Genomic DNA, 21695 nt, shown 5'->3' on the forward strand with positions numbered 1-21695 from the left:
ACTGTCCGTCATGTTTAACGACTTGTTAGCCAAAGCAAACTAATTTTGTTTCCAGTGATATCACACAAAAATAATTATGCTTAAAAAATTTAGCACCATTTCCCTTTCGTACAAAGGGTGAACATTCGCGACAAGATATTTGTGTAAAGATACGAGAAAACCCGAAAACGCAGAATCATAACCGAACCAAAACAATATCTACCATATTGCCTAATCTGGTTCAGATCGGAGGATTATTAGAGCCAGAATAAAGAAAACCATTTCGGCTGGCTAATTGGCTCCCCCCTGCCACGTGTTTTGTCCCTCTTTCATACACTCTATTCCTCATCCAGTGTGCGCTACCTAGAGGAGGAAGCGAGATACAAGAGCCTGAACTTCGTTGGAAAGAGAGAAAACTGCGCGCTCAGCTTTGCCGTCTTACCAAAATCCCTCCTCTCGACAATAACCAAAAAATCAATCTTTTTTTTTTTTAACGAGCAGCGATACCAGAAAGACTGCGAGGGGAGGAGTGGACCTATTCGGCTCCGAAGCATTTAATCTTACTTTTGGTAAAATTAAAATCATTAAAATTAATTAAGTCTCTAACGTGCTTGGTTTGTGAGCAGCGGGTGAAAGAAAACTGACTTCATGGGTTGTCCTATTCAAGTGGTGAGGAGTGTGAGTATATTCATATGAATGGAGTAAGGCTTCGCAAAGCTTGTCTCAGCATAAACCAAGGAATTCGATGCTCTTAGTGAAAAAAGACTGCCAAGCAATTGATGATGAATCAAATAGTAATCCAAAACCCGAGACATACATACACATACATGTAGGCACCTACAAATGTATGTAAGTACATACATACATACATAGATTCCAACAAGTACTCAAACATATATTTTTTACCAGGATTTGATATTAGGCACCCATTGTACACAACTGACGAAAAAGCTTTCAAAGCAGCATGTAAAAGCTTCATTTCATTTTGGTATAAAGCTTAACTACCACGCGCAATTCCTTCAGTCTACGTTGGGATATTATTTGCGCTGGGTTTTGAGGTGTAGGCGTAGATACAAGACCAGAGGGTTAGTTTTCATCAAAATTATTAACTAAACGTTGTACCAATCGAAACTAAAAACAATTTAAACGAAATGGCAAAAATGTAAAATAGGCGGGATTTCAAGCTCTATACCTGAAAATGTTAACACCAAAAATGACAAATGGACATATGCGTACCTATGTATATGTGTATTCTGTTAAATATCTGTGCATGTGTTGCAGATTGTATACAAATGCATGAACATTACTGTTTATCCTTGTTTTGTGTATTGTATTTATACAGTTTAGTGAAAATGTGAACATAAATATGTTATGTGCACATACATATGTTAGTGAACGGGCTTACAGCCATGTCCGAACATACAATAATCTTTTGTTGCGGTTTTGTGAGAAGTTCTATGAAAGGCAGCAGCTTTGTCAATCGGGGTTATCACTACTTCCGAACTCAGCTTTGCATGTGTGCTGTATAATATAAGCATATGTACATTTACCGTACCTACATATGCATGTACATATTTGTATTTCCATTTATTATTTTCTTGCGAGTTGTTATTAAAGTGTACGTATGTATGTATGCAAGTATATACATATGTATGTATGTACGTACGTACAGATGTTTACAAACTTTAAAGCTTGAATTGAATGCTTTCGTTTCGGCCGCAACTTTAAAGGCAGTCTAAATACGTGTTTACTTACATGAGTATGTACACAACACATGCATGTAAATATAAGCCTTTGCATGTGTTTAGGCCGCAATTTGTACTACAATCCAAAAATGAAACCATTGACGAATTACCTCTGGTAAGTTAACCTCTTATATTATATTACACACATACAGCTGCGGTCAGAATAATAGCCCCAAAGACTTTTCTCACAGATAATAATAGCACAGCTCCGATGAACCAACGAGTTTTTTTTATGAGTATTTGTAGATTTTATGCGACGAACTTATGCACTTTTGACATATCCTTTATACGTACATATGTATGCAAAAATCGATTTAAGCCCGGACTAGGGGAGACATTAGCATTTGACCTTTTGATACAAATATTATGATAGACTAGGGAACATTCCACTGCATGATATACATACATATATTAGTGCTATATTTAAGAGTAGATATGTATGGATGTTGACGGAGCTCTATGAAAAGCGAGGTATAAACTAGGAACCACTAATAAAGATAATTTCTTCACGCCGAATGTTATATACCCTTACCGTATTTTACTATACTGGACTTGAACTAACGAGTTGATGAAAACAGCAATATAAACCTTATGTTAAAATTGGGCACTGCGATTTGGATTGCTAGTCTAACTTGTATCTTTATAAGCAGAGCTTATGCCAGCTACATTATGTATATACATGCATATATACATACATATATGCTATATATATATGTATATATATGCTATATGTAGTCGGATCCGGGAGATAGACAAATGATTAGCCTATTCATAAAAGAAAAACACACATATGACCAAAATGTTTTCGAGATATCCTTAAAACTGAGAGACTAGTTTTAATGTAATCAGACGGACGTCCAATTCGCCTATTCTTCCTGATCAAGAAAAAATATGTTGTAACAAGATTTCGCTACTAGGCGGCCTAGCGGATGTTCCTTTCAGGTTGGGGGATGGTAGAACAGCAGAAGCCAAGAAAAAGCAACCGTCCGGTTCCGATATAAAAACACTTAATCCTCTCTAAGTCTTCCCGTTTTATTTCCTCTCCGCACATTACCTCTAGCTAACAACTTTTCTTTTTCCAATCTGTTCCAATCGGGTCACGGTCTCTAAGGAAGCTAAACTTTAAAAAGGACTTTTCACTAATGTGTTGAGTTTTAATTTTTCCTTCAGTGCGCTTCAAATGTATGACCAATTTTATAAAAGCTTCTTTAAGAGTGTACAAAGCATTGTTAGTGACCATTCCGACCACTCATTTCGTTCATTATATTCAGTATGAAATCAAAATGCAGTATTGGAATAGTCGATGAATGTTTTTATGAATGGCTCCGCAATGTCGTATGTAAATTGAATTTCGGTGGACTTAGTGGATTCAGATCGTATTCTCGCAATATGAAGTGTATTTACTATTAACCGCATTTTAAACCTGTTTCTTTACTTATACTTTATGGTCGTTTGTGGGATTCTAGCTGCAGGTGCTTTGGGAATAGGGAGTTGACTAAACTGGGAGGCACAGAAGGTTCATGACCCCCAGAATGTCTTAGCTGCATCTTCTTAAGATTATTTATCTTTCAAGCCGTAACAACTGAATGCTCGAATGCCTCGTTTCCTCTTCCTTTGCTCGAATGACTTCTAACACAGAGACTCTGAATGAGTTTCACCCGACCACCCGGTACTCTATGAGTGTAGGGGCATATTAGATTCGTATATGTAACGTGTAACAAAAAGGAAGCCTTTTCGCCCCATTAAGTATATAAATTATTGAACAGCATTAATTGCCGATTCGATATAGCCATGTCTGTCTGTACTGCCAGTCGTCTGGTCTTCTTGATTAGCGCCTAGAAATATCAAACTATAACAGCCAGATTACAGAATTTGGATCATATCAGATCAATATGAATACACCCAGAATATTATTATCTAATATGTATATACAAATCTCTTGCCACGGTGTTTTTATTACAGCTCGTTCCAAACGGCTCTAACGCTTTTTATGAAATTTTTCATGTATATTTAGAAGCTATGCCAATATTTTACTACATTTTTTAAGATTCCTACTACCACACACCATTTTCAAATTGGCATAATAGTATTTTTGTATTAATTACGGGAAAAAATTGCAGCGAGAACGAAGATTCCATTAGAAAAATAGGATAATCGAAGTGCTAAAATTTAAAGTAGATAAGTATGTAATACGTTGGCAGTCTTTTATGTCCGTTGAATTGGAACTGACATCAGTTAGTTTCCCCGGGAAAATTCTTCCACCGGTTTGGGCACTGAACTAGATGTTAAAGGCTCTCGACCCCGATGGCGAGGTGTGCCGGTCGATCCGTGGCCGCTAGGGCGTCGGCCACATAGAAAATACCACATAGAACGGAGCGACCAGAGCTTCGCCCACCCTGCGTTTGGAGTTTATTCGAGCTCTATGGCGTAATCCAGTACGGACTCCTTGGTGTATTGCCTAGCAATCTAAGGCGAACTTTGTTCGCATCGATACTACCAATTGATGATACTTGCGAGTTATGTTGACTGGTACTGTCCTGCAGAATCTCTGGGCTTGACCCTGTAAGTTAAGTGCTATTAAGGGCTCCAATACACGTGGCATCGTTCGCTGTTGAAGGGATCCTAACGTTTTATAGGTGGCCTTGAAGGATCATGGTAGGGTGGGCGCTCTCGCAAATTGGCGATAGCTCAATCAACGAAGACCTGACTGGTAATATTCTTCTCCTTTTCAGTATATATGCTGATCTTTCCATTGGACCCCCTTTATTCCATTTCCTGTTATCCCTCCCCTACTCGTACGCAATTCTTAAAATTTCTTACTTTGAACGTATGCTAGAGTCCTAAATTGGTGGTAAAATGTCTTCAATATCCACACCACGCCGACCAGAGACCAAAGCTGAAGCCAGCGCGTATCTCTCACCCTCATTTAGTTTCGATATGCTCCTAGAACTTGCATGTTGTATGATACACGCATCCCAGCTGGCAATCCATTGTGCTGGCGAAGCGCCCTACGAATCGGCTCATTAAAGTCAAAATTGGTCCGGTAGGGATCATCCACAAAGGGTGTATTGGTCCTTCGGCCCTGGCCGTCGTATTGAAGCCAATCCTACTAAGCAGGTCAAGGCAAGAGGTAAATAAATGGAAAGGCGCAAAGACTCGAGTGCAAACTTCAGAAACTTCCTGTGCAGTCTCTCGACACGTGCAATTTGAACAACCCCAGTGGGATTCCAGACCATTGAATCGTACTCAAGCCACGAGTGCACAAAAAAATGAGTACAGACTTAGCCTCGTATATGGTTCCCTTAACTGGGATGAATTCCGCTGAACAAAGCTGAACATAGCATAGGCTTTTGACAATATGAAATTCAAATGCTCGAACATCGTGTCTATCCATCTGGTTCTGGGAAGCGGGTAATATGTGTGTCGATGAAGCCGATGTAACTATATCGGTCTCCATGTTCACGGAACAAGCCCGTTGTCTTGTGTGTGTAACGTCCAAAAGAAAGCGTTTCCGACCCCATAAAGTATAAATATTCTTGATCAGCATCAATAGCCGAGTCGATGGATCCATGTCTGTCTGTCCGTCCGTCCATCCGTTTCAAAGATACGAGAAAATAGAAAAAGCAGAATTGTAGAGGATGACTATATCTTCTAGTGCAAAATCTGAACCAGATCTTATAATTATTATAGCCAGAATCAAGAAAACAATTTCATTCTCTCCCGCTCTGTCTCTTTCTAACACACACGGTTTCATGGTCGGCTTTGCTTATTGCAAAATGCGAGTTCCTCGATCTCAGAGACTATAAAGGCTAGAGCAACCAAATTTGGTATCCTGTGATATCGGACCTTGACAAGTTTGTTTCAAAATTCCGCCACACCACCTTCCGCCCCGGCAAAGGACGAAAATCTGTGACATCCCTAGATCTCAGAGACAATTAAGACCGTTAAGATCGCACCGTCTGCCGGAGGAGAGCCATACTGACTAATCATCGGGTATAAATGTAGAGTTGCGGTCGCCGCAGCAACTCACAACGTTCCCCCTCGCAAAACGCGTCAAACGACAAAGATGAATTTTCGTTACAACGTATTGTATTGTAAAAAGTAAAGTTGGAAGTGGTAAATTATTTTATTAACAGATAAACAGTGTAAAGATTCAAATATATAAAGAATAATTATTATTTTTCTCATCAGGTTCTACAAAAGCTAATGAGAGGCAGCATTTAGAATATAAGATTTTAAGCTGCAATAGTCTTTTAAATTTTCGTCTCAGGTGCACTGAGGTTTCAATCAATTCTATTACCTCGTCGTACGCCAATTGAAAGCATGGTGTCATATACTCCAGATATGATTGTTTATCCTCAATGCAAATTTGCAAGCGATGAAGCACATCTGCCATATTACTAAATATGCTTCCTAAAAGAGCCCGAAAGCTATGACAGAGAGAAAGAATGGGTTTCATAGTGATATTGCAACAGCTGTGCAACTCAATCGTACTAATTTGTATCACATTGTCCACAATCTGGCAGGTACTGCTGAATATTTGTGTCTGGTTAAAGTATCTTAAGTGTTCCTTGATATTAGCGGTCCATTGCTCTAAGTTTTCGGATTGGTTCATAAGACTTTCGTTTATTCCGTGAACGGTTCTTCCCATACCTTCGGTCAAAGAGTCAAACGGTTTCTGAGCGCCTTTAAATTGCTCAAGGCTAAAAGTGGGAAACACCTGCTCCACAATGACTGTACCCACATTTCCAATCTCCATCACGATATCTCCAAGTGATTTCAATACGTCCGTAATAAGATCATCCAGCTTAACCGTACTTGGATTTTTTCCAAGGCTTATACATAAGGTTAGCCTGTGCACAGCAGCTTTCAATTCAGACACAACCCTCATTATCTCGAAAACTGCATCAGTGCTACTATTCCGATAAATACTTGTTTTACTGAGAATAGTTTTTTCTTCAGCTGACTGAACAATTCTCAGAAAAAAAACATACAGGAAAATAAATATTTTCAAAATTAGCGCAGCTTTCAATATGGCACCCATTGCGCTAGTTCAATATAGACAACTGAATAGTCTGTAAACGCAGCTTAGCTACGATTTCATGATAAGAAAATTATAAATACTTTGATGCACAGTGTTTATAAATAGTTATCAACACACTGCCGTCCTGATGTATGTATGTATATTATACTTATATACATATTTCAGAGTATATATAAGGTCAGGGGATTACTTGATAATAATATTGCAATCACTTTGAATTGCAACTTTTTGAAACATATGTATATATAAAATGATCTTAAAGTTGAATCCTCTATGGAGGCTAATCAATAGAATGGACTCAATGCATTTTTGGTTTAACACTTTGATTCTCTTATTTGTGAATTAAGCTTTCGACGAAATTTGTATTGTGTTTGTAAGAGCAGGGGAATAAGAGTGGGCTGAAGAAATTTTACAGTTATGATTTATTTCCATTTTGCTTCACCCTATGCCGAAAATTTAGCTTTTTAGGCGATCATTCGAATAGACTCGGAGACTACGGTTTCTGTTACTGATAAGCTGTACACGGTAAAAGGTGCATTTAAATACCTCTTGCACTTTCCTATTATTTCAATATAGAATGGGTCGTGGTAAAGTTTTAACAGTGCACTGCAGTGGAAGAAAAAGTTTAAATATGATCAGCAGCCTTACAACCAGGTAGATAGCCAAAAAAATGTTTAATAGCCAGTCTTGTGTCTCATTTCTTAGGAAATTCATCAATGTAATGTTTCGCGTAATGTGTATGAATCCGGAACACAATTTGAAGATCTGAAGGGACATATCCCTGTACTATCTGAAGTCCCTGTATGATTCAATGCCAAATCGAATTTATGAAGTCATTTCTAATTTCTACATTCATTATTTAACAAACTTTAAAAATCACAAAAAACCCATTTAATATGAAGATTCTGAAAAACTTTGTCGTTTATAATAATTATAAGCACTGGAGTCTAAATGAGTTTTAAATGAAATTTCTTATAGAAAATGCATTGAGTCTATTCTATTGATAATGTATATGTATATGTACTATACTCTGAAAAAGCAACAACCGCATGTATAGCTATGGATTATTTAATTATGTACGAGTATGTACTTATATATATGTACATAGTATATATTCTCATGTGCATGTATGTAGATTATTGTAGAGTATTGCCCTTTTTGGCATAGCTGATAGTGTTATCAATCCAAACAAATTAATTAAAACTACTTAAAATTGTTTACTATAGCCAAAAATGTAGTCAATCTAACATAAATATGCAATCCATAATAAATATTGATATTTCCCAAATTTGGTTAGAGAGAGAACCAAATTCGATTTTTCTCTCCTGACTTACTTTTGGTCTTCGTCACGGTAGGGCTGCCACTCACGTCTCACGTTCTCTATTTCATCGCAACTTATAATAACACTCTATATCACCATATTACGCTTCAAAACAAACTGAAGTTTTGGGGGCCTTTAAAATTGTTTAATGACTTATAATTTTTTTTAAGGTGTGATTATACTCGATACACAAAATGAGTACAGGAGTACATTAGATTTTTGGTGAAAATGGAAACGTTTCCGACCCCATAAAGTAAACCTTATTCTGTTTTTACACGGTAGATTGGTTCCTGAAAAAAACGTGTAAAAAATCGCTCTAAACCCTATTAAAATTACGGGGAAAATTAGGAAACGTTGGAAAAAAAATTAGCGTATAAAAAATGTCTTTACCAAGCACGTCAGATTGCATTGATAGTTCACAAAACACTAACAAATTTATATTGCAAAAAAATAATCCCCTTAAATTTTCACAAAAAGGGAATTCCCCTAAATTCTTGCTATCTACAATTGCTCTGACCAGTAACCTCTGACCGGTGGACTATGTAATCGACAGTCAAAGTGTCGTGGTGGACAAAGTAGTGTCCGGGTTGAACGACATAGTCGTTCAGTGAAACATTGCCAATTTCCGAAGGGATTTCGGTGGGGGTGCTGCAGAACCGTTATCGGTAGCTCGTGTGCTTGATCGGGCGTAGTACCCTTAATGATTCTGACTTTTCGCTTGTCTTGTATCTTCATTATAGTGGACGACACAGAATTTGTGTCACAGTTCTGTAAAACGAAAGCAAATGGACTTTTACTGGGAGTCTGATTTCGTTGAACCCATTTGATCTCATTTGTTCGCACCCTCATAACGTTTCTAATGAAAGTTCAAACATCAATTCTTACATTTTTGCATCTGTATAATAGAAAAATATTTATTTATTCAAATTTGTACACCAAAACGAAATCGAACAACACTTTATGCAAAGTTTAAACCTCAAACTTATTTTAGAATGATTTTAACGATAATGAAGTCATCCAGATTGAGTGACTATCTCCACAATTTATGCATCGAGAGAAGTTACGTATTATGGCAAATGTTGTATTTTGAAAACCAGTGAGTCATTTTCCACCAAATAAATAAAAGCAGGATCTTAATTCCGATTTTATTTGACTGAAGGGAAAATTTGGTGGTAGGCAGTCACTGAGAGGCTCAGTCGATTTTGTTGTGACATCGTCATGCTGGATATAGCTTTGTCGGTGGAATCTTAAATCAGAAGCTCGACCTTGCTTGGTTTTTATATCCAAATACATTTCTAGTTCTTCGAGCTTATTGAAGAGGCTTTCGAAATCTCTCTCGGCGTTTTGGAGAAATTGACATCGTATTTCGTACTTTTTGAATATAAAACAGTTGAAAAGTCTTTGAATTCGGAACTCAAGCTGCCTCATTATATATTTGGCATTTATCTTTGTCATAGCGTACACGTCATAGGCAACGTTCAGTTCACGGCCTGCAGCACATTTAAATACCTGCGCAGAATGATATTGTAGGAAATCCATGTACATTTTACAGCACTCAAAGTCAAGCTTCAGTTTCCAGTCTTGTAGTATGCCACTCTGAACATCAGCGAATTGGAGGAATATTCGTTGAACAGCACGCAATGTTCCCACAGTATACTCCAGTGCTTCGTCCACAATTTCGGAAAACATAATATGAAAGAACTCCATTTCCGAAAAATAGTTTGTTAGCACAGTCTTTACCTGTGTGGGCTGTGCTGCAGGGACTTGTCGTAATTTCAACAACAGCGCATAGCTTGAGTTTTTAATTACATCGTAGAACCTTTCGTTCTCATGGGCAAATAGTCCAGCAGCGAAGGAAGCATCATGAAAAAATGTTGAAAGTTCACTCATCTTAGTGGCATAGTTTTCAGAGCTCGATGCTGTAGGCTTAAAGTCTCTAAATACTGTGGACGTGGTAAGATTCTTTTGTAGATTTTCCAAAAAGTGGTGCAGTCGATGTTGCAGCTCATTCTTTTTCTTATCCGATCTTTCGATGGCTTCATAAAATTCTAATGGTACTTGTTCTCCTCGAATAGTACGACTCTGTGGCGTATAGCTAATTTCTGACAGGTGATACTGACGGATACCATTTACGTTCTGACACTGAACGAACCACAAAAACCAGCTATAGACGATCGCCTTTGAAAAAAACAAAGTCATTGTACCAATCTAATACAAATCGTTTTAGTAAAGACAATGCGCGAGAAACACTAAACGTACGCAAAGAGCGCTGATTGAAAAATCGCAGATGCTATAAGCTTTTTATATACCCGTTTCTCGTAGAGAAACAGGGTATATTGAGTTCATGCTAATGAACGCATCAACCCAAAACAAACTACCGTTTCCTACCTTCTGGATCAGCATCAATAATAAAGAACTTTTACATAGCAACGTGATCGAAAGAAAAAAAAATTCCAAATATACCATAAGACAAATTCTATTCTATAATTGTGACCGCGTTGTTGGGATTATTTATGCCGTTGAGTAGCGGGTATTTTGTAGTCGGAACCCTCGACTAAGGCATTTTTTCTCGTTTGAAAAAAATGTTATAAATAGCACAAATAAATTAAAAGATGTAAACGAACTTTCCAGCGAACTTTCAACATTCCAAAAACAAAATATTCGTTATTCGGTCTCAGCTGTTGTCTGTTAACATCTAAGCTCCAACATATAACACTTTTGTGGATCTCAATACACAATTTGTATGTAATTAATGTAAATATGGTATATATGATTGAAACTAGTGCTAAAAATAAAAATACTGTGCGCGGTCGAAAAAGCCAACAGCCAAGTCGAATTTTGCTATACCTGGTCATCGTTGAGCACTGTTGCAGATTATGTTGTATTTTGTGTTTATAAGATATACTTATACAAATATACAATACAATACTATACATATATATACAAAGTTGTTCAAAGTTTTCAGGAGATCGTCATCAACAGCAAACTGAAGGCGCTCCTGAAAACTTTGAACAAACTAAATGAATAAGCCAAAAATAATACAAATCAGGTCACTATGGTACTATATGTATGTATTAAGCATATGTAGGTACGATCGACCTGCAAGGGAACTGAATTCGGGTTTCCAGTATGTTTAATTTAATAATACAAATTGAGCTAGAATACATTTCAATGCTTTCATTTTTCAGCTCTTTCAGCTCAGGCTCAAAAAATATGATATTAAATCATTAAATACCAAACAAATGTGATGACTTAAGTAATGATGTAATGCATAGATACTAGACAGACCATCAGCTTCTGAAGTTCGATTTTAAAAAATGGACGCTGCACAACAATCAACAATAACAGCTGGGAATTTAAGGAGCCCAGAAAAGGAACATGTTACAGCTTTTGCCGGGACGACGGGCAATGAAAATGGACGAGAAGTTCAGACTTTTTCCGAGGACGACGATGACTACGTTATTGTGGATAAAGCACAGAATGGTTGTGAATACACAAGACTTGAAAAAATGGGAAAGCAGCACACACCACACAAAACATTACAACAAATTAGCATTGAATCTAAGCAATCAAATGGACGGCATTCCATGAGTGAGACAATATGTCCGGACCCAAGTGGTGCTAAGCCAAAAACCCGAAATATTGTAGATGATAAAATAATTCAAACTTTACCAACTGAAAATATTTCAGCAACTAATAGTAAGCGGGTGCAGATAGGCAAGTTCTTAGAAGGTAGCAAGAGATTTCATAATGTAGTCCAATCAAAAGATTGCTGTGATCTTCGTCAAAGCGATATTGACGGTCCCCAAAACAAGCCAGAATCCGAATATCCACAATTAAAATGCGTATATTCACGACCAATTTTTCTGAAATCACAGTCGTTGGAAATATACAATGAGCCAAATAGCTTCCAAATAACACAATCTCGTCTGTTACCAAACATTAATGAAAACTATTCCAATGATAATCAAAACCAAACAGCGCAAGCTTCCGACTCTGTATCTCAGCTAACAAAGAGTATCGACCATCTGTTAGATTTGAATGGCGAAGAACTCGATAAGTCTACTTGTGAGGCTACATGTTTAGCTCAGCGGCCTCATATTCCTTTAAACCTTCAATCAATGGAAACTCGTCCTATCTATCCGAATGTTCCATATAGTCCGTATGGCAGTCCATTTGGCAGTCCTCGATCGAATCGACGGCGACCTCCTCTACGCGAATCACGGAGAATATCAATAGAAAGATCTGGAAGCTTTCTACAATTAAACCAATACAAACTAATGGACCAAATTGGGCAGGTAATCAATTTTTTGTACCTCCCATATGTAGTTTTATTGAACAACCAAAAGAGCATACTTGTGCAAACTTGACCCTTGAAACTATGTGGTACCTAGCTGTTACCACGATCGGCTATAACATATCCCTGCCATGTCATATAAATAGCTGACATGAAAACGATCGATTTGCAAGGGTTGTGCTAATAATTAATTCCATTTTTTAATTGTAGGGCTCATATGGACTCGTAAAATTGGCATATTCTGAAGAAGACTCCACCCATTATGCAATGAAAATTCTTTCAAAGAAGCGACTTTTACGACAAGCTGGCTTAATGCGCCGAGGTCCGAAGAAAACAACATCTCCGCTGGATCGTGTTTACAGAGAAATCGCTGTTTTAAAGAAGCTTGATCATCCCAACGTTGTCAAGCTAGTGGAAGTATTAGATGACCCCATCGAGGACTCCTTATATATGGTTTTCGAATGGGTAAAACAAGGCGAAGTTCTTAGAATTCCAACGGACAATCCATTGTCAGAAGAACGCGTATGGAGTATTTTTCGAGAAACACTACTCGGATTGGAATATTGTAAGTTCTTAACGTCTTGGAAAAAAAGGTTTTTGACGTTTGACCTGACCACATCAATTATCACAATTCGATACTCAGCTAAAATCTTAGGCGCTTCTGCGCCTAATTATGCAAATAAAACTACAATCATGAATAAGACTTAAAGATGGTTCATTTGAGTTATAATTTACACATACATGCACATAAAACGAATGTAGTATTTTATTGTTTTCATTACAGTACACTATCAAAAAATTATCCATGCGGACATAAAGCCTGGAAATTTGTTGTTAACGGAGTGTGGACACATAAAAATAGCAGATCTTGGTGTCTGCAATGAATTTCTTGGAGAAGATGCTATAATGTCCAATGGCTCTACCGGTGGAACCCCTGCCTTCAGGGCCCCCGAAACCTTGATATTAGGACAGGTATGCACTATTGGTTATATCAAAAATGTTTGAATATGTTATGTATAATAAACTTGTATTTTTAATTTTTTTTACCAGAACGTGTATTGTGGGAGAGCATCAGATGTCTGGGCATTGGGTGCGACGCTGTATTCCTTAATTTTTGGCAATGTGCCGTTCTTAGCAGATTCCATTCCCTTGCTCTATGAAAGAATACAACAAGACCCGGTAGTGTTCCCACAAAAATTAACAGTCAGTGAAAATTTAAAAAGATGCATTTTGCACATGCTAGAAAAAAATGCTACTCAGAGAATAACAGTGCCAGAGCTAAAGGTTTTTATAAAAATATATTTCTATCATGTATCATGAAAGTATGTTGTTTTATATATTTTTAGATAAACGATTGGGTCACCACTAGCGGTGTTTACCCATTGCCCACTGAAGAAGAAAACTGCTGTCTAGTACAAGTTGATGAAGAAGATATAAACTCCGTTGTCCGCAGCATTCCAAAGTTGGACACTCTTATATTAATAAAAACAATGTTAAAAAAACATTCTTTTGGAAATCCATTTATAAAAGGTGTATCTGGCAAGGCATTACAACCAGGCGGTTCTCGATTAGAAAGATTCGTACGCGCTGGACGATCAAACTCAGCACCAGGCTCCTACCAAATGTCAGTCGACAGGTTTAAGTACGTCCTCCCAAGCATGGAAAAAGAATGTTCAATTTAAATGCATAATTTTTTCGCAGGCAACCATCCACGGAATCTTTACTTCCATCTTTAACGGAACATTCTACAAGTAAAATTAGTGAAGATACTTAGATTTAATTTGATTTAGATTTAATGCAGATCAAATTATTATTTTTTTAAAATCTGTTTTCTTTATTAATTTGGAATACAAATAGCAACACAGTTGCAATGAAATATACATAGCTTTTATGGATAATGTTATATTGGCATTAGCCATTGGTTTTGTGTTATATTTGTAATTATTTCTAACGGGTTGCAATTATGAACAAAATGTTTTAATACTTTATGATTGAATAATTGCTTGCTAAGATTGTTAAAGCTATCTACTTTTAATAATATCTGGATATTATACATCCAAATATAAGAAATAGGTTCTAGACGTAGTAGATATGACGTTGATATGAAAGGATGCAATAATAAAACTTAAATAAAATAGCAAACACAAATATAATGAGATAGAACAACTGGGGAAATACTTTTTGGGACCATTTAAAATTTACATACACATGTGGACAACGAATACGTTAAGCTAAATTCTAATTGGCAACAGACGCATACATACATACATATATCACTAAAATTATTATGCATTCTTCCAAGAGATATTGTGATTTCTTCAATTAGCACATACTCATATGTACATATATATTTATAAATGTTTAAAGCTTGTATAAAAATAGAGCAATATTTTTGAATCATTTTGCATATATTCATTGTGCAACATTGGATTGACTCCCATTTACCAAAGTATTGATTTAATCGAATACAAATGATTTAAAAATATTTTCCTTTGTCTGCCTAAAACTTAAGAATATTTATATCAATCGGAATGTACTCTATTATTTTGATTTGAACGCATATCCGATTGCTTAACTATTGATTAACTATGTTGTTTAGTTAAGTAATGGTTGTTGAATATATTGTATTTTCTGGTGGGTCCATACAAATAAATAAATATTGATTATCAAAAAAAGTCACTACGAAGTTTTTTTGTTAAAAGTACGAAACCTAATCTAGAAACAAAAGTCGAAACCCTGTCGGCACTCCCGCATGATCCCCTCCCGTAATTTGTGGCCCAGCAGGATCCCGAGGCCGTTGTCCGGCGATAGCCTAGGCGTTCTCGGCGACACTGGTACCCCCCCCCCCCCTTCGTATGATTCCCTCCAGTAGTTCGTTACCCAACAATATCCCAGGCCGCTGTCCGGTGACTGCCTAGGCGTCCTTGGGGATACTTGTTGGCGTTCCCGCGTGATCCCCCTCCCATAGTTTGTGGCCCAGCAGGATCCCGAGGCCGCTGCCCAGCGATTGCCTAGGCGCTCTCGGCGACATCTGTTGGAGCACTGTATGATCCCAGTAGACCGGCAGGGTCCCGGAAGTACTGTCCGCGATTGCCTAGGTACTCTCGGCGATACTTGTCGGCATCTCCGCATGGCAAAGTCCCCTTCCGCTTCGTAGTAATTATTAGGCCGACAGGGTCCCGTAAGTACCGTCCGGCGATAGCCTAGGTACTCTCGGCGATACTTGTCGGTATTTCCGCATGGCAAAGCCCCCTTCCGCTTCGTAGTAACTCTTAGGCCGGCGGGGTCCCGTAAGTACTGTCCGGCGATAGCCTAGGTACTCTCGGCTATACCTGTCGGTATTATCGCATAGCAAAGACCTTCGTATTAATTCTGAGTTCGATAGGGTCCTGAAGGCGCTATCCGGCGATAGCCTGAGCGTTCTCGGTGAAACCGTCTGCCACATCCCACACTACGATCGCTTCCGTCCGCGGGACTGTCGCCCCGCCCCCATCGTCGGTCCGAAATTCGGAGTCCCGGCAAATTATAAATATTTCTGTAATTTCGACCCTGGAGTAGATTGATATATGTACCCCAGCCAAGATCGCTGCCTTACAGATGGCGCCCGAATAGGGACTCCGGGATTCCGTTACGTTTTGGGGTGCTAAGGGGAACAGTTGATCAGAAAAGCGAATAGCAGAGGGCGTCGGGACTGTACCACGCGCAAGCGCGGCCGGTCAACATCATTAAGGCAAAGGAATAGCTGTGTCTGTAAAACCGCACGTGACGCCGCCCATTATTCATGTACAGCCGAGGCTGGCTTCCCTAACCTACCTAGCCATAGCGTCAACACGTGGCCGCCGCGCCCACACAAGGAGGAGAACACCGCAGCGAGACGACTGAGAAAGAGAACGATACTTGGCGAGCAGCGAGTCGTAAGCTGCAGAAGCCGAGCGAGCATCGGAAACCTCCCGAAGACCGACCGTCCCGGCTATATATTTCGGACTCAGCACCAGAAGGAACAATTCAATGCCCGGCCCTCAGAGCCAGCAGTCAACGCCCGGTCTTCAGAGCAGTCATTCAATGCCCGGCCTTCAGCGCAAGCAGTCAACGCACGGCCTTCAAAACGATAGCAGTCAGTAAATGCCCGGACTTCGAAGTGATCGGTCAGCGTTCAGCCATCAACACGAGACGAGATTCCGCGCTTAAGTCAACGAACTCAGCACGACCAGGACCACAAGGACAATTCCAAGGACAACGATAGCAAGGACTATTGACCGGCCTAGCAAGGATCAACAGTCAGGACGACTACAAGGACAACTATAGCAAGGACCATTGAACGGCCTAGCAAGGGTCGATCCCAAGGCTACTATAAAGACCAACGGCATCCACGACCATCGACCAGGACCCCAAGCAGCAATGACTCCAAGGACGCAACAGCAGGATGCACCCTCCACTGAGGCAACCGTGTTAACCGTGCATACGCCGTGCCGCCGTGACTAACCTCTAGGACTCTGGTATCCAGTGCGTTACATAAGTAAAGACTCTACTGGAAGGTCAATACGTGATATTACCACCGGAAACGCGAAAGACGTCTAAGTGCCAGTTCTACCACCGTGCGTCGACATGGGCGACATGTCGGCGTAAGGACGAACTGCAAGCCATCGCCGCGGAATTCGGCCTCGGTGAAACCGGGACAGTGGACGAATTGAGCAGCAGGATCTCGGCCTTCATCTCGCGCGGTGAGCATCCGACTGCGATCGAAAAACGGATCAAAGAGCACGGAATGGTCTTCGACATCGCGCCCAGCCCGAGAAATCCGAGGAACACTTCCCCGTCGCCGGGACCGAGTCAGCGAGAGAAAAAGGAACGGATCTGTGCGGAACAGCCCTTATCCATCATAATTCCCGAGTTCCCGAGAGCAGCTCACGACGACTCTGGCCGGCTTAAAACCACAACTGACCGGCGACATGGTGACAATCACCACCAGCACCGCTTCCCCGAGGAAGTCGGAACATCGCGACAATTGGGGCCTGAAGTTCGACGGACCCTCGGATACGCTGGTTTTCATCGAACAGTTGGAAGAAAGGGTGGACTCATATGGCGGAAGCACAGCACAACTTCCGCGAGCCATCTCTGGGCTACTAACTGGCAAGGCAGAAGAATGGTTTAGAACGTTCCAGATGCAAGGAAAACCGACCGAGTTCCGGAAAGAATTCTTGGAGTTCTTCCTACCCCCGCGATACTTTCAGCGCTTGGAAGATACGAAGAGGGGGAAGAAGGTCATTTCAGCAGTTCATGCAGTAATCGGCGAGTGCTATTCTGTTGGGAGTGTGGCCGCCGCGGCATCCGGACGATTGACTGCTGCAGGCTATCCGAGTCGGGAAACGGACCGAGTCTCCGCTCGTCAGGGAACAGATCGGAGACGTACCTCAAGGGCCCCCAGGAGTAACTCATCCCCTAAGTAAGGAGTACCACTGACAGCCACCCTCGACACGGGAGCAGTTCGGTCGTTCATCAGTCAACGCATCGCCCAGGAATTAAGTACCGGAGGGAATGCGCGGAATATAAGGACTACAGCAAAGGAGGTGACGCAAGCAGTGTCAGTCAAGGTTCGTCTGGATCAACAGGAAACGCGGGTGATTAGTCCTACCCATGGTAGTGGACGACATCATACTGGGGCTCGATTTCCTTTGCGGCGTACTTGCAGTTGACCCAGCTGGCGAGCCGGGAAACCATCCGAACCCCGAACACGCCAGACCCAGCAGTGTACCAGTGACAACGCACCAGAATCTCGAACACGCCAGACCCAGCAACGTACCAGTGACAACGCACCAGAATCTCGAACACGCCAGACCCAGCCACTTACCAGTGACAACGCACCAGAATCTCGAACACGCCAGACCCAGCAATGTACCAGTGACAACGCATCTGAGCCTCGACCACACCAGACCCAGCAGTACCAGAATCTCGACCACGCCAGACGCAGCGACGCCACCAGAACCAAACCCACGATGAGATACGACCACACCGGACTCATCAACAAAGCTACGACGGAGACGACTGCGACACCGCTGGACACACCCAGGGCCAATCCGTCCGCCTCGAAGAACACCCGGAGCAACGAAGATTTGACGGAGACGACTGCGACACAGCTGGACACACCCAGGGACAGTCCGTCCGCCTCGAAGAACACCCAGAGCAACGAAGATTCGACGGAGACGACTGCGACACCGCTGGACACACCCAGGGCCAATCCGTCCGCCTCGAAGAACACCCAGAGCAACGAAGATTTGACGGAGACGACTGCGACACAGCTGGACACACCCAGGGACAGTCCCTCCGCCTCGAAGAACACCCAGAGCAACGAAGATTCGACGGAGACGACTGCGACACCGCTGGACACACCCAGAGCAAGTCCGTCCGCCTCGAAGAACACCCAGAGCAACGAAGATTTGACGGAGACGACTGCGACACAGCTGGACACACCCAGGGACAGTCCGTCCGCCTCGAAGAACACCCAGAGCAACGAAGATTCGACGGAGACGACTGCGACACCGCTGGACACACCCAGGGCCAATCCGTCCGCCTCGAAGAACACCCAGAGCAACGAAGATTTGACGGAGACGACTGCGACTCAGCTGGACACACCCAGGGACAGTCCCTCCGCCTCGAAGAACACCCAGAGCAACGAAGATTCGACGGAGACGACTGCGACACCGCTGGACACACCCAGAGCAAGTCCGTCCGCCTCGAAGAACACCCAGAGCAACGAAGATTTGACGGAGACGACTGCGACACAGCTGGACACACCCAGGGACAGTCCGTCCGCCTCGAAGAACACCCAGAGCAACGAAGATTCGACGGAGACGACTGCGACACCGCTGGACACACCCAGAGCAAGTCCGTCCGCCTCGAAGAACACCAAGAGCAACAAAGATTCGACGGAGACGACTGCGACACCGCTGGACGCACCCAGGGCCAGTCCGTCTGCCTCGAAAACCACCCAGAGTATCCCTACCAAGACAACGGAGCTAAGCCTCGACCACGCCAGACCCAGTAGCAATACAAGAACAACGCATCTAAGCCCCGACCGACACGGACCCGGCGGCGCTAAAAATATAACACGATCGACGCGAGCCGAATCAGACATGCCCAGCCGTGCGACTCAGTCAAAAATTTAAGGTGAGCCAGAACAAACCCGCAGGGCACATGAATACGCGCCAGGCTAAGGGCCCGTTCGACATCCTTTGCGCGGACTTCGTAGGCCCACTACCCCGCTCAACGCACGGCAACACGATGCTCCTCGTGTTCTTCGACTCATTCTGCAAATGGGTAGAACTTGTGCCACTCCGGAAGGCCGCAACCGCCCACTTGGAGAAGGCGTTCCGAGAGAGGGCAAACCGGACCATCAAGACAATGATTGCACAATACGTTGACGGGGACCAACGGACCTGGGACGACCTCCTCCCCAAGTTGAGCTTGGCCATAAACAGCAGCACGTCGGACACCACGGGCTTCAGCTCGGCCTTCTTGGTACTCGGACGAGAACCAAGGCTACCAGGAGCCTTGTACGACGAGGTGACTCCAGGATTAGAAAGTGAAGCGGAGCCTGCCCACGAGAAGGCGACACGACTACAGGAAATATTCAAGGTCGTACAGGAGAACACCCAACGTGCATCCGACATACGACCTTCGACGGCGCGAGTGGCGGAAACTGGAAACCATAGTCCTCCTCCGGCAACATCACCTCTCCAAAGTCGCCGACGGTTTCGCGGTTTCTCCGCATAGCAAAGCCCCCTTCCGCTTCGTAGTAACTCCTAGGCCGGCGGGGTCCCGTAAGTACTGTCCGGCGATAGCCTAGGTACTCTCGGCGATACTTGTCGGTATAATCACATAGCAAAGACCTTCGTATTAATTCTGAGTTCGATGGGGTCCTAAAGGCGCTATCCGGCGATAGCCTGAGCGTTCTCGGTGAAACCGTCTTCCACATTCCACACTACGATCGCTCCCGTCCGCGGGACTGCCGCCCCGTCCCCATCGTCGGTCCGAAATTCGGAGTCCCGGCAAATTATAAATATTTCTGTAATTTCGACCCTGGAGTAGATTGAGATATGTACCCCAGCCAAGATCGCTTCCTTACAACATAGACGATATTATGGTGGTGTCATATACTCTTGAGTTGGGTCTGGAAAGATTGAGGATAGTTCTGAATGATTGGAATGAGGCTGGATTCTTGTTCAACATTACGAAACGTAGCTTTCTGAAAAGTGCCGGTTAGTAAAGTCAAGTTATTGCATAAACTCCTTTTCACACATTTTTTCGCATATTTTCTCAGATGACTAAACTCCGTATTCAGCAGAAGAAAACTTAATTTGGAATGTATAGCTAGTAGAAGGGGGTTTGACTATGTGTACCTTACGTTTTTAAATTCGCTGAATCCGAATCTCAGGTAAATTTTTCATTAGCTCATCAGGATTTTAACATAATCTCAAAAAAGGAATATGTATTTTTGACATCGCTGGAAAATTAAGCCACAAAAGTGGTCCTAAAGAGCATGTCATTGTGCACATGGACGGTTTGACGGTTAGTTTATTTGTATGCAAACACCCATTTCTTTGTTTGATGTTCCGGCCCTATCAGCTATGCAACCGGGGCTTCTGATTGGCAGGGAGGCTCATCTTATGGAAATTAATACACTATCTGATACTGATACCAGATTGATTCAGAGAGTGCGAGAAATCAAGCATTCGAAAACATAAAGGATATGGCCGTTTATGAAAAATATAGATTTAAGTAAATTGAGTAAGAAAGAGTAAATCAACTATTTTTAGACACAAGTGGGTAGCAATGCTTTGCTCAAAAGTGAAGAATGGCATTAAACAAAGTTAGATGCAAAATTTAGAAACCCTTTTATTATATAATAGATTCTAATTACGTGCTGAAATATTTTCTTAATAAACGAGCGTACAAGTTTGCCATTACGATGTAAAAGTATTACGACAGTATTATGAATTAATTCGATATCAGTGGAGAAGAGTTACATTTGCTAAAGAGTCCAACTCAAAAGGGCGACAATGTTTCAATTTTGAAGTCACGAGTAATCCGTCAAGGTGTGACGAAGAGTCTAGATGATGAGTTCAGAAAAGACTAAGTGTGTTCCGTCTTGGTGATTGAACCCCAACCTGTCGAAACTTTGAAATTAAAGAACACTTTCCCCAACACTAAGATACCCGTTACTCAGAAAAGAGACAAATATAGAGTGTGGTACTGCGTTCTCTTTGAATATACGCCCGACATAAAAATTCACCACAGCACCCAAGTGCTTCG

General features: G+C 41.7%; 2 protein-coding genes across 7 annotated transcripts; one reads left to right on the forward strand and one right to left on the reverse strand.

The window, feature by feature from the left end:
* Nucleotides 1-960: 960 nt before the first annotated feature.
* LOC6897800 (calcium/calmodulin-dependent protein kinase kinase 1) lies at nucleotides 961-14637 on the forward strand. Of its 6 annotated transcripts, none has more exons than XM_033382917.1 (8): nucleotides 963-1064; nucleotides 11278-12387; nucleotides 12597-12951; nucleotides 13171-13358; nucleotides 13437-13670; nucleotides 13733-13848; nucleotides 13917-14028; nucleotides 14088-14637. In XM_033382917.1, the coding sequence occupies exons 2-7, from the start codon at nucleotides 11407-11409 to the stop codon at nucleotides 14026-14028; spliced, it is 1986 nt and encodes a 661-aa protein (XP_033238808.1). In that variant the 5' UTR covers nucleotides 963-1064; nucleotides 11278-11406; the 3' UTR covers nucleotides 14088-14637. The 6 variants fall into 6 exon arrangements, 5 of the variants coding, with proteins under 5 accessions (XP_033238808.1, XP_015038087.2, XP_015038088.2 ...); XM_033382914.1 differs by adding an exon at nucleotides 1710-1839 and having other exon boundaries at nucleotides 1046-1064; nucleotides 13733-14028; XM_015182601.2 differs by having other exon boundaries at nucleotides 13733-14028.
* LOC13036438 (uncharacterized) lies at nucleotides 8988-10380 on the reverse strand. The gene has a single exon (XM_003736778.3). It carries the CDS (start codon nucleotides 10286-10288, stop codon nucleotides 9191-9193), a length of 1098 nt encoding a protein of 365 aa, XP_003736826.2. The 5' UTR covers nucleotides 10289-10380; the 3' UTR covers nucleotides 8988-9190.
* Nucleotides 14638-21695: the final 7058 nt, after the last annotated feature.

The sequence above is a fragment of the Drosophila pseudoobscura genome, chromosome 2 (genome assembly GCF_009870125.1).
Source record: "Drosophila pseudoobscura strain MV-25-SWS-2005 chromosome 2, UCI_Dpse_MV25, whole genome shotgun sequence".
Lineage (NCBI taxonomy): Eukaryota > Metazoa > Arthropoda > Insecta > Diptera > Drosophilidae > Drosophila > Drosophila pseudoobscura.

Bases quoted from the DNA above. Each gene is read 5' to 3' on its own strand.
- LOC13036438 (XM_003736778.3), bottom strand. From the start codon at position 10,288: ATGACTTTGTTTTTTTCAAAGGCGATCGTCTATAGCTGGTTTTTGTGG.
- LOC6897800 (XM_015182601.2), top strand. From the start codon at position 11,407: ATGGACGCTGCACAACAATCAACAATAACAGCTGGGAATTTAAGGAGC. The intron at 12,388-12,596 runs GTAATCAATTTT...TTTTAATTGTAG, and splicing joins TAATGGACCAAATTGGGCAG to GGCTCATATGGACTCGTAAA. The intron at 14,029-14,087 runs GTACGTCCTCCC...ATTTTTTCGCAG, and splicing joins ATGTCAGTCGACAGGTTTAA to GCAACCATCCACGGAATCTT.